The 14029-nt window shown below is 34.5% G+C and overlaps 1 protein-coding gene across 3 annotated transcripts in view; it reads left to right on the forward strand.

Moving 5' to 3' along the window:
* Positions 1-9265: 9265 nt before the first annotated feature.
* LOC145691975 (uncharacterized protein ZK1073.1) overlaps positions 9266-14029 on the forward strand; it is a 463195-nt gene continuing 458431 nt past the window's right edge. For 2 of the 3 annotated variants that reach the window (XM_081767277.1, XM_081767291.1), the window contains exon 1: positions 9267-9598. In XM_081767277.1, coding sequence (XP_081623403.1) covers positions 9455-9598 — 144 coding nt within the window. In that variant the 5' untranslated portion in view covers positions 9267-9454. Of the gene's footprint in view, positions 9599-14029 lie in introns of all 3 variants that reach the window. The other variant, XM_081767283.1, reaches the window with a different exon arrangement.

Raw genomic sequence — 14029 nt, forward strand, 5'->3', positions numbered from 1 at the left:
ATACACAGGGAAGTTACTAGGGGGAGCAAGCGGAACTTGAAGGTGAGAAACAATTACGAATGAATTGTGCGTAGTGTGTAGTTTATCTCTAAAGATCAAACAAGGTTGGATTTCTTTTCCTTTCAAATTATGCTTAAAATGTCGAACACAATAGGAAGGCAAAATTAGTAAATATATGGACTAAACTCGAAAGGGAAGATAAAATTTTCAACAAATACACAGGGAAGTTACTAGGGGGAGCAAGCGGAACTTGAAGGTGAGAAACAATTACGAATGAATTGTGCGTAGTGTGTAGTTTATCTCTAAAGATCAAACAAGGTTGGATTTCTTTTCCTTTCAAATTATGCTTAAAATGTCGAACACAATAGGAAGGCAAAATTAGTAAATATATGGACTAAACTCGAAAGGGAAGATAAAATTTTCAACAAATACACAGGGAAGTTACTAGGGGGAGCAAGCGGAACTTGAAGGTGAGAAACAATTACGAATGAATTGTGCGTAGTGTGTAGTTTATCTCTAAAGATCAAACAAGGTTGGATTTCTTTTCCTTTCAAATTATGCTTAAAATGTCGAACACAATAGGAAGGCAAAATTAGTAAATATATGGACTAAACTCGAAAGGGAAGATAAAATTTTCAACAAATACACAGGGAAGTTACTAGGGGGAGCAAGCGGAACTTGTGCCTCGGGCGCCAGATTCTGAGGGCGCAAAATTGAGCACATATTTGGGGGAGCGATTAGGTATGGTTGGTCAAGGGGGCGCTAAGAAGAGTTCTTGCCCCGGGCGACAACTAACTTATTTGCGTCGCTGCAAATACATTAAACTCTCGGCCGGCCCGCTGTTAACGTACACGTTTCGATAAAACTGTCTGACATTTCATTTCGTTCAAGCCACCATTGGTAAGTCATCCAAAATGTTTGACCTTATTATGTTCAATAGTTTTTTTTTTTTTTATGTCTGGGGTGTTCATATCACAAGGAAATCAAGTACAACTACCAAAGTTGTACGAAAAATTGACATAAAATTTGTACATGAGGACCACGGTGCCACAGTGGTAGAGAGTTCACTTCTGGTGCACGGAGTCCTTGGTTCGATCTCAGCTCGTGCCAAGTGAGCTTTGTGATGGACAAACTCCATGTATGTGAGTTTTCTCGGGGTTATCCCTTTCCTCCCACTTTCTTCATTCCATCGTTTCATTTATTCTCATCATCACCGTCTTCTTTAGAGTTCATTTCTTTTCATTTTCATAAAATTTGTTCATGTTCACATACATGGAAAAGTTGACAATGTTTTACATTACAATATTTATTTACAATGTCTGGCCATGAACCTTTTAAGCTTTAAACGAACCTTGAACTTGAGATCTTAAAGATGAAATATGTCCGAAATAACCAAAATTTTCTTGTGCACTGAGCGCGCCATTAAATATATATTGTTTTAGTATGTTAAAAACTGTTCCGCAGGTAGTAATAGAGCATAGGCATGCAAGTACATACCTGAGGCTTAAAGGGGAAAAGATGGCTCAATGGTAAAGCGCTCATTTCTGGTGCAAAAAGTCCCTGTTTTGAGCCCCATGCCATTTGAATTTGTGGTCAACAAAATTGTGTCCGTAGGTTCTCTCGGGATACATTTTTCTTTCTTTCTTTTGAGCCAAGTGTCCTGCGATAGAACTTACCAAAGATGGCTTGAACGAAATAAAATGTCAGACAGTTTTATCCTAACGTAGACACATAAAGTGAGCCAGTCTGAGGGTTTAATTTATTTGTTGAAAACCTATCTCCCTTTATGCTTATTCCATACATTTACTAACTTTGCCTCCTTATTGCGTTCAATTCCTCGGGATACCCCTGTTTTCTCCCGCATGCTCATTCCATCAATTCTATATGGGAGTACATGAACTGGCAAACTACATGAATTAATTAAGAGGAATCAAACTCTGATCTAAAAGAAAAACCTATGATCAATGAGATTGAGAGTCAACATGCTGACCATACATTGTTCAACAAAATGTTCGATTGTAAGAAATGGAATGTGTCTTGTATGTATTATTTCTTAGCTTCTCACAGTGACACATGCCTAAATATACCATTAATTCTATACATGTTCGTATGTATGTATGTATGTAAATACATATACGTTCGCATGTAGATATATCTATATGCTAGAATATACAGTGCATAGTCAGCTTGAATATTTTATGAATATATGAATTTTGAGTAACTTTGAAATACTGTATATACCTATATATATCAGCAGGTAAATATATATAATCGGTCAACGTAAATAAGACGCATAACCTAAACAACATTGGTAAGCACATAAAAAATCAATTAACTATGAAACATTACCACCTCTACGTTGGGCTTGATTTCATGTACGCTTATATTAAATGTAGGACTTGAAATACTTTTAAATGTCCTATTGAGAACTAACGTCAGACCTAAAATGTTTGGAGTAGCAATTAATCAGAGTTTTCAAATTAACACCAAAGTAAGTAGAAATACTACGACTAATGAGAGAATAGCCATGTAGACGATAGGAGTCTTCATGTTCACGAAAATAGTATCAAAATCTCCTCATACCTTGTGATTTCAGAGAATATCATATTTCTTTGAATGGCATAAAATGTGGGAATATAAGTCTATAGAATTAATTTATAATAATTCATTCATTTTGCGTTACTTTATGCAAGTGTATAAGATACGTCATGAAAATATAAGCAATTTAATTATAACTTACAGGGGCTACGCGTCAAATGTAAAGGTACGTTGGAAAAAATTATAACATCAAACCAAGTTATATATACGTATATAGTATTTTCTGTTTGTAAAGATGCATCATAACTACTAAAATTTGCAGCACTCGAACCCTCGTTATAACTATATTGTATTAAACAATGTAAGTGATAACACCAAATAGTACCTGGCATTTAGATGGGACAGATCGGTAAGAACAGTACAAACGCGACATCAGCTAAAGATAATGAATGATCCGTTTCTTATAGCTAAGTTATAATTATTTCCGTTTTCGGTATACAGAATATCGGATTCGATTCCCGGTGAAGGTTCATATAGTCCTTATTCCATGTTTTCTAAGTCTTCTTTCATTTACAGTTCGAAGATGCAAGTTTTAACAATAAAGTTTCGGAACTGATGATTGTACTCTGTAAGTGCTAATAGCAAAAAATTGTTTATCATGCAAGGTTAAAGCTATTACATTCTTAATTTTCAGAACATTGAAGAATCAGAAAAGAAATCATTTGTGCCCTCCTAAACATCGGTCATCGGCCGGATTCAAATTGTCATGGATTCTTAGAGCATCTGTGCCTCGTCGTCGCATACACCTAAGTTCCCACTGCATGCATTGTTCCATAGAACAAAGGGTGAACACCAAATTATGTAGAAAGTTAGGGAAATCAGCAACAGAAACTTACGACATGATCGAGACTGTTTACCACAAGAATGTTCTATCTCGTGGTTCATGTGTATCATATGTTGTGTCCTCCATCCTCCGTCATGAAGATGGTCATGTAAACACGCTCCACATTATCATTCTGAACAGGCTGGCTGATGGACATATACTTCTAGGATACTTAGAAACGTCTTCAAGTCCTGCACGAAATCAGGCATACTATTCAAACACACGACCATGAGATAGGCATCGCACATAAGATAGTTCTGGTCGTACATAAGATTCTGTTTTCCTAACTCACACCGAAACTTAATACTCGCTCTTCGTTCCATTTAATAAATAAATAAATAAATAAATAAATAAATAATAATGGGGACCAGGGTACCTTCGAAGACCAATGTTTAGAAGGGAAAAGATGCTCTCTGTACCAAATCTTCACACATCATGCAAAAAAAAAAAAAAAAAAAAAATCATAGCATAAATCACATGATAAACAATTTTGTGTCATTAGCACTTACAAAGTATTAGAATTAGTATTGGAACTTGATTGTCAGATCTTGTAGATACAAAGACGCAAGTATTTACATAATGTTAATATTAGTAAAAGTATTTCAACAAATAGCGTTCTCAGCGCATCCTTAGTCAGACATGGGGCGCGAACCACCAACCTTTAGATTGCTAGCCGCGTACTCTTTCGACTAGGCCATGGAGGCGATGAAGATAAGAGCGCTTGTAGAGGGGTAAATTATTGAGGTCGTTTGAGTTTGGCTAATCAGAGTGCTCCTTTAACCGGGTATATTCGACGATAACCGTTTGGGATCAGATAAAATCTGCTCACCATGTAATTTTATAACAAAATGACAAGTGTCTATTTACTTTCTTCCATATTCACTTTCAAATGAACGGCGACAGTTGTCATCTGATAAAGTTGATGCCTTTGTTGCTTCTAGTACACAACCGCTTACAAAAAAAAGCAACAGATGCATCAAATGTGGGAGATGAATTTAGAACACTAAATGGCGCATGCCTGGCACATCTTGTGCTGTCAGAGTATTTGAAACAGTATATATCTAAAGGACGTACCTAGAACATGACAGATATGACATGTCCCAAGTGATGACATAAAAACAAATGACTGTTAGAGTCCGAAACTGAGCCAGGTATATAAATGCTATATTTGTGGTACATAGTTGCAAATATCAATTAGGTGTAACAAGTACCTAAAACTGTAGATAGCTGAAGTACATACTTACCAAATGAATATCATATGTGCCAAGTATCGGGTACCTAAAAAGTAGCTGGGACACCTAAATGGCACATGCCTAGCACATCTTGTACTATTAGGGACAGAGATAAGGAAGCTATTTAGTAAATAATGATCGTAATAATAATAATAATAAAGTTATTGAAGTTACGTTATCTTCGGCTGTTTTCATAAAAGTGGTCCTGTAGTGGCCAAACGTTCAGTGATTTGTGGTTGTGCTCATTGAGACTTTTTCTCAAGAACACCATATCTACAACATAACATGGTTTTAAGCAATTCCACCGAAATCCAATTTCCATAAGGATTGTGCGGGGTCTTTTGTCATTTCGAAGGGGGCCATAGCCTCTGCAGCCCTTTTCTCGCAAAAACCACAAAACCCATATTTCCTATTTTGAAGTCATCTTTGCATCGGCAGAATTTCGTTTCTTTAAATTGGCCCTTTTAAACAGGCGGTCCCTTTTTTTGAAAATGGAACTTTTGCCTCCCTTAACCTATTTTCCAAAAGAAACAAAAAATACGTATCGATTTATTTTCGATCTAGTATATATGTGCTAAGTTTGGAGAAAATCGGACGATGAGAAACCGTTGTGAAGCTACCTCCTTTACATGTTCATTTTTTAAACTTAAACCTGTTTTTGCCCCGAAGTCTTCAATTGCTATAGACAAACATATAAATGTAGTATTTTAATATAAAGAATGTTACGGGAGGGGAGGGGGAGTTGTGGCAAACTTGAATAAGTAATAGATTATACCAAATGCAAATAATTTTTCTTATAATCCATATCCGAGTACACTTCATTGTGGGACAAGCATTCGAAGTTGACAGCTTGCAATATCTTTTGTCATTCAGATCCTGATCAGATCAGATGTTGTTTCGAGATCCTGAATCGTTTGTAAATAAAAGCTTTGTGCTATCTGTTACCGTTTTCGTTTATGACGATAAACGTTGAAACCAAAACCAGAAATAGCTAATTTGAATCTCTTCCAGTACTAAAAGAGAATTAACGAAGCAAGTGGAACTTACTCGCAAGTGGATAAACCGTTTTCAAAATCACTCTTTTCGATATATGTTACCGTTTTCGTTCTATGACGGTAACGTTGAAACGGGAAGTGTCTAATTTGAACCATTTCCGGTTTGAATAGAGAGTTAATGGAGGAGATGGAAACTGTTCTTGGTATGCTGAATCGATTGCAAAAAATCGCATCTCGATATCTCTTGCCGTGTTTGCTCTGATACTTGTCAACAGACGGACAGCGCCCCATATGCATAGTATGGTTTGGAAGTCTAAAAGAGGGATCAGTGTAAGTTGGCCACCAACTTCATTTTGTAAATATATATTGATTTTTTAAAACAAACCATTTTTATTTAAACTGTCAGTAACAAAGGATTGATTTTGGTTTTGAATCGAAATTTGAAAGGGGAGAGGCTCCATACTCATATCAAAATACCGATATATTGTTTTTTATGCATTTATTTTTATACAGTTGTGCAAAAACTTTATTTTATCATTCTGTGCATACATATATTCTCCCTGGTACTCAAAACTACGAGTAAAATGAAAAACTACTTCATGTTACAAAACTAGGTGAATCGTATGATGTATACCGAAGCTTTACTCTTCACTTGATATGCTCCTATAGATTTTTTTTTATTATTATTATTGGTTAAGAGGAATCCAAACGAGGAATCAAAACCATATGAGCTCCCACCGGGAATCACATTCGAGTCTCCTGCGCTGAAGACGCTTACGCTAAGCATATAGGCAATAGCTTATAGACTATTTTATGTTTACATAGCTTAGGCATATAGTATCTAAATTACTATTTTGAAAAAAAAATGGATACACTGTAACAGCTCTTTTCTCCCTAAATATAACACTGACGCTCACCGCTACTGTTTCATTCATAATGAATAGGAAGGGAGTTCATATATAAAAATGTACTCTCTAACATGTAAGAGTACAGATTTTGTATATAATAATAAACTTAGCAAGAAATCTCACTATACTTGTTTTCTTCACCCGAAAAAAAAATAGTAAAAAGTACGGGTCTCGTTCACCTTTCTTATATTTCATGGACGTGAGATTGTGGTGAGTAATGGAATACACTATAAGGATCGATCTTCCACGTTGATCTATGCACTAGCCAATTACGCAGTACTCAAGCCCCGTTTGTGGTTCGGAATTAATAGTTGGTTCCATTCTTTGTAATTTCTAAGTTGCATTGTTGCATAAAAACGAAAAGCACAAAAACTTCAAACCCAAACCGATGTTTAAAATTAAATCAGGACATGCTGCAGTTAATATTGAAATATTACTTACAAAATATAAACATCATCATAATAGACGTTTTCGGAAAACTACGTCAGAAGAAAACTCACCCTAAAGTGTACTACTCCTCTCCATGAGAAATAAATTATGTAATACCGTTGGGAATCTAATGAAATATTTATTTACGAAGTGATTTGCTACAATTTATACATTGATATTTTGCTATTTTTGCATATAAGATACCACTCTACAATGGACTGACAATTTAGCCACTTCTTTAATTAATTCCAAGTATTTGATAACAACTATTGTATCTTTGTAAATACAACACTAGTCTCTCTCTCTCGCTAATCCTGCTGTTAAAGCTATTTTCTCTTTTTCTCTCTCTTTCTTATATTGTCTTCATCGCTAAATAGCGTTATGACTCCACACCGACAGTACATGAAGTTTTAAATTAGTAACGCATTTCAAAACTCTTATACTGGATAAAGAATTCAAATTTTTGTACTTTACCCGTTAAGAAATTAATCCTTAATTTTTTTCTCAGAAATCATGTGAATTATTCTGAAATGTTTAAATGTATTTTAATTTTTTTTGTTAATTATCCATCTTCTTTTGAAAATAGTAACTTTTCATAATATTACATTAATTTTTTCATGTCATTTACATTATTCATTAAATTATATATTAACGTTCACAACTCAAGACAATTCTCAGTTGCAGGGAAGTGAAGATTGTCATTTTCAATTTTAATTATAATCAATTAATTTTAAAAATAAATTTCAATTTTAACCATTACATATTTCTGACATTAATTCTTAATTTAATGAATTATACTTTCACAGGCTTAATTTTAATCCATTAACATTTGTATTAACTTTCCAACTATTCATTTTCCACTAGTTATTATGTCAAAAGTGATACAAAGGTTATCTGTGATAGCACAAAATTTAGAATTACTAACTCTTTCTTCAGATTCAACTCTTTTATTTATTTTTTAATATTACTAAGTTAATTCAATTTTTATAGAATACTTCATAGATATTATCATAAATTATTCGACCAACGATAGTTTATAATTATAAAATGTAGATGAACAGTCTCCAAACTCATCTGGACTCTTTATCTTCTTCGTAAAGGTTTGCAGCTAAGAGTCTTTGGAAGAATCTTAACGTTTTATTACAATAATTCTTTTAATTACCAGCACTAAATTTGATTGTAATAACTTCATTTATATAAGAAAATATATTTTGTTTTGTCAAAATGAGTTTCGTTTTTGTTTCAATTTAAAATTGATAAATATTACATAATTTATGCAATATTAGATTTATATTTATAGTTATAATTTAAAGATACTGTTTATCTCATGCCTACATAATACTATTCATTTTTTTTTTAAGTGTAAGAATATAATAACAGGTATGAAGTCTTAACAATGGATCCTTATGACCTTATTTCAACTCCTGGTTTCAGAAACAACCATCCGAAAGTAAGTTTATTTTTTAACCCTTCCAATGCATGTAGTTAAGTGCATCGGCGCAAATCTATCTTCAACATGGGGGGGAGGGGAGGCCGGTAAGGCTGTTTCCATAATAATTTTTATAAGTGATGTGCAAAATATTATCAATGCGGTGAAAAACAATGCGGTGGAGGATCAGGGGAGCACCGTTATCTTCAACATTGGGAGGTGGGCAGATTTGAGGCTTATTCTTTGAGGGAGGGAGGGGGAGATAAGACTCATATTACGGTACATGAATCTGATTTCTGAGTTGAACCTGTTGTATATTATACAGCAAGTGACATAAATTTCATTTCACTATCCTTTGTGTCAGTCGAACACAATTCATCACATTTCTTCCCAAAAACATTTCAAATCAAATTATTGAGGGGATAGTCCCCCAGTTCCAAGATTGGGGAGACATTTCCCTTTCATCCCCGAAATTTGTACCAGTAGTTAAGTTTGACGAATAAATACAGCACATTGACAACATGGTTTTTCCTATGTGAGCTTTCTTAAGTGTAGAGTTGAAAACTTCATTCTTTTTTGAAGTTGGTTAAAAAGAGATTTGGTACGTATTTTTTCTTTCTTGAATAAAACAAGTTCATATTATTTTTCCATTCTACAACAAGGAACATAGGTCGAACTTCTTCACTTCTATTTACGAAAGCAACTAATCGTAAAATTGTAAATGAAATATGAAACTAGCAGTAGCAATTTTTGTGCATTTTCCAATCCTGCCGTGGGAGATAACTCGAAAACGCTTTCTTCCGTTCAGTTATCTCACCACCTTTTAGCGCGCTCTGTTTAAGCACACCAGTTTTGTAACTATGCGTCAGTCAATTCGAGTTGTTTGTGCTGTGTCGTAGTAGAAAGGAAGACGCGAGGAACAGCGATAAACACATCGCGTGCGCTTTTTTTGTTTATCATTTTTTAAGTTTTCGTTTAATTTTTGTCAACGTTTTGTTCTCTTGTCTGTTTGTTTGTTATTTGTGCTTCATCCCTACAATATGACGGATAACGGTGATCTGGGCCGGAAAAACAGTGTCGACGAGCGAAAACCAATTGTTGGAGAACGGAAAGTTAGTGTTGGTGGGATAAGGGAGCGGAGGACCAGCACGGGCAGAAAATATAGTGTTGATGTCACAGAAAGGGTAAGTGTCAATTAAGCTGCGGAACTTCATGTATGTTTCTGTTTATCTGTCTTCTCTACGTTCATGGGGAGCTTTTAGCCATAACCACGTTGTTTTAAAAGAGAACATCACTTAACTTATGTCAACAACAAGATCGTTGTAGTAAATAATACATAATTCTTCCATTGTAATCTGCCTCCTGTTCTTTTAGTAACCTATAACTGGCATATATATACAGTAGATACTTTGGTATAGTTTATTGTGACAATAACGTCGTCATTGACAGATCGTAATTTCCTGTTTTTAAAGAGAATGGAATTCGATAGAGAGAATCGTTAAATAGTAGCTCATAAATTTATTATTTTAAAAAATACCACAAGTTCAAATATATGTCATTACAGTACAGATTTTTAATAAATTTAATCTAGATGTGTATTTAGCGAGATCTATTGAAACAAGGGTGAACATCACCCTTCTCTTCCCCCTGAACATTCTCCAACTGGTGATCTCTTAAGAAGTCAAAACACCACATTCAGAAGTTATTCATAGTTCAAACCTCTAATACCGTCCCTGAATACAGTCTTGAGTAAAAGAGTGCTTTTGTTGTACAAATTGTTTATGTAATTTTTTTTTTTTTTTTTTTTTTTTGTTTTGTTTTGTTTCACAGCATTTTAAAGATTCAATTACGAACTTTGTGACAATTACCTCAGCACACTTCTGCAGGAGAATTTAGTATGGAATTTTGTAGGATTTAAGGAAAAGAATAACATTAGTAAAGTTTGAAAAATTAATAATACTTTTCTTGTTCTGTCTCCATGTTCTACTCGAAAGTAGGTTCTAGCCCATTTACGCAGATAGGTGGGGGTCACTAACTGAGTAGAATACGGGGGTCAGTTTATTTCCATCGTGAATCGAAAAGATGCAAAATTAGAAATTAAAAGAGCTGGAATAGACGGATATGATTTGATTGATTTGTGTTTAGCGTACCTTCTCACCACCAAGGCTATATAAGATGAGGCGTATTGTTCCAAGTGGGATCCGAACATTACACGGGTTTGTATTCAAAGGAAATACCGAACCGGTAATCGAATCTCAGATCACACATGTTAGCCAGTTGGCCACATCCACGAGTAGACACTCAAGAATTACAGTTAGCGATACCAGGGATGTCTTTGTTATTTTTCTTTTTCTTGTTGAGCTATAATAATCTTAAATACGTTAGTGTCATAATAATGGAAGCCCACGTAACACAGGGACATCTCTTGGACGTCACTTCCAGGATTTTGGAATGTTCACGAAAGTCTCATTTTTACCAGTGAATATCCCATGCATATCCAGATACCCACCTATGTACCGGGAAATGGGTCTTCCTGGAGAATATTTCTGGGCTTTTTGCAGGATAATTACAGGACGACTTTTAGACGTCCAAATACCATGTTGTGATATATACGTACGTCTCACTGAAATTCAATAGAAATCCCATCAGCGTTTCCATTATTTGTAAGGCCCTTCTCCAAGCTCACTCTTTTTTTTTTTTTTTTTGTTTATAACTTAAAAGACAATAAAGAATATCCAAGATATAATAGAAAATGACCAAGATAGTACCCACAAAACGTTATTATATGAGCTAATAATTGCTTTCAAGACCCTTCATATAGTGTATAAGTTTTGGTTCTCGACAATTATGACGTCATAAACTACGTACCCAAATTTCTAGTCTATTAGAAAAGATTTGAAAACGGTTACTAGTTTCTTTAATCGTTTTTTGTAGATACTATGTGGCTCACTTACTACATTTTAGATTTCTTCATTGTCACTAAATTATTCGCTAAAATGGAAAAAAAAAAAAAAAGTTGGCGTGAGCTTGGCAAACAACCTTGAAAGTTGCTATTGAAAACTCGAATATCCCAGAACAAGTATCAGACCTGTTGAACATAGGTGATGACGATTTCAGTAGACATGTTGTGCTTTATGGGAGGAGGTCTGGACCAGGATAAAAAACCACAGGATAAAAAGAGAAAGAGTACGCTAATATGTTTGTACACGTAAAGAACATTTTTATTTCGTATAACCTGTAATGAAACTTGCCATTCTTGTATGTTTAATCCTTATTTTATTCTTACTAATATTCCGTATAGATTATTTTTAATCTTCAGAACAAAGATTTCAGTGTAAAAGTTTACTATTAATCTTTTCTGATAACTATTGATTAAATAAATGCGATTTATTTTCATATGTTTTTGATTTTAACTTTAATTATGAAAAATAAAAGAGCATTGACCTTCAAAAAAATTATGACGCATTGAAACAATCCACGTTCTGGTGAGCTAATATTGAGATGATTTTCTTGACCTACTGGCATTTTTGTTTTCCATTATCCACATGTATTTTAATATTATGGTTATACTGTAATACAATAATTAAATGTTTCTTTCTTCTGAGAAAGCTAAGTTTCTCAGCATCCTCCCAGATTACATCATTACTAATCTCATTTTGACATAAGAAGTTCCCTTCTTTAATTTTATCTGTCAACTGTGATAATCTTCGCTCTCTTTTCCTATCTACGGTATCCTTTAGATTCCTATGAATATAATTTCTTCATATAGCATAATGAGTCCTAATCAATTTATTTTAATATCCCCAGTATTATTATTTTTTATCTCACCTTTACTAACACTTCATCCTTGGTTTTTAGTTTCATCAGTTAATTTTCTCAATTCTCCTTCATACCCGCATTTCAACCTCTTGCAGTGGGTTTTCACTCCTTTTTCGTAATTCGTATTTCGTCTCCACACAATACAGTACATTGCAGTGCATTAAGCACGACCTACAGTAATAAGCATTGTATGTACTACATTTATATTGTAGCGTAAATTTAAATAAAAAAAAAAGAAAAGAAAAGAAGAACGGAAAGAAATATCCGAGACGGACTTCTTTTTGTGTTTTTGTTTGTTTGTTTTAGGAGTTTTTTCTTGGAAGCCAATACCAGAATTAAACTTGCATAGCAGTCAACGCCCTGCTGCTTTAAAAATCTAGATTCATAGTCGTGACACAAGGTGGGCGTGTCTTTATAGGGTGATTAACAAAGTGGATTAGCTTAGATTTTGCAATGCATTGCCAATACCATGCTTCTATTCACAGTGCAGAATTGATCTGTATTAGAGATGACAGAATTTCAACCTACGCTTTTATATTTATATCCAGTGATTTATGCTATATTGTGCGTAGGAGTTAATATGACAACAATGTGAAAGAAGTAGAACATGTTAAGAAAGTCTCTCCAGAATGAGATGCCAGTGAATGAAACGAAGGATACAGAGAAAATGCTAAAGCGCGTAGTCCGTGATTCGATTCCCGCTGCGGATTTCATCTTCAAAGAGAAAATCCTGTCGTATATAGCTTTGTTGCTGAAAAGAGACTAAATGTCCAAACTTCAGTCACTCAATCAATAGAAAACGAATAGTTATGCGGGTCTTGAGTTAATAAAATATTTTCCGTATGACTTTCATAAGATTAGTGTTTTATAGCGTCTTAAATCATAATTGAAATTTAGGTTTAGGATTAGATTGTCTGTGTTTTCGGCATATATGTCCATGGTAGCTCTTCAAGTATTAGGGATGACGTCCCTCGGCGATCCCATTATTCAAGGAAAGGGAAGGAAGGAAGCTCCCTAGTACTTGTATGTTAGGTACCATCCTGGCAGTATCCTAGTGTGGATGAGGAAACCCCCACTCAGGATGGGTTGCCTGAAAAAGTTTTTACTTTTTCTACCGAGTGTTCCCACTGGGAATCGAACGCGGGACCGCTCGACTACGCTATGTGGGGCCATTAATTGCAATTTAGTAGCCGAGTGATTCACTTCTATATAAAATTTCGGTTGTATTTTAGTTACTTATCTAAATACTGATTTGACACGTCTGTGAATGGAAAAGTGAAATCAAAGGTTCGAATTTGGTCTGTAGCCACTCTGAGTAAAGTTTTCAATAATTACAAATGAGGACGTGATTTTTTTTTTTTTTAATCGAACGGCTTTTCACTTGCATAATATTGCAGCTTAAATCCAACTGCAATATATTATTTTTAATTAAAAAAAATAGTTTCAGCTGAATAAGATTATTGAGAAAGATTTTAGTCAGTTATAATGCTTTATTTGACCTTAGTCGCAAACAACGAGAAAACAAAGTTTATAGTCGTCTATTGGACTCTTTCGCCCACCTTTTGGAGTCGCTGCTGCAATACTTTTTTTTTTCTCGCTGTTTAATTTCGGTACGTTTTTGTACGTAACATTATAACAATACGTAAATCACAACAACACTATAACACAACACAGTGGCATCATTCCAGGATTCGGGGGAAGGGGTGGGGACAAGACTCTCCAGTGTAAGTAGAGCGTCATGCGTTGTCATTAGTATATTAAAATGGAAGCAATTATTCATAATTTGAAGTTGTGAA

This window comes from Thermobia domestica, chromosome 1 (genome assembly GCF_964235325.1).
Source record: "Thermobia domestica chromosome 1, izTheDome1.hap1.1, whole genome shotgun sequence".
Lineage (NCBI taxonomy): Eukaryota > Metazoa > Arthropoda > Insecta > Zygentoma > Lepismatidae > Thermobia > Thermobia domestica.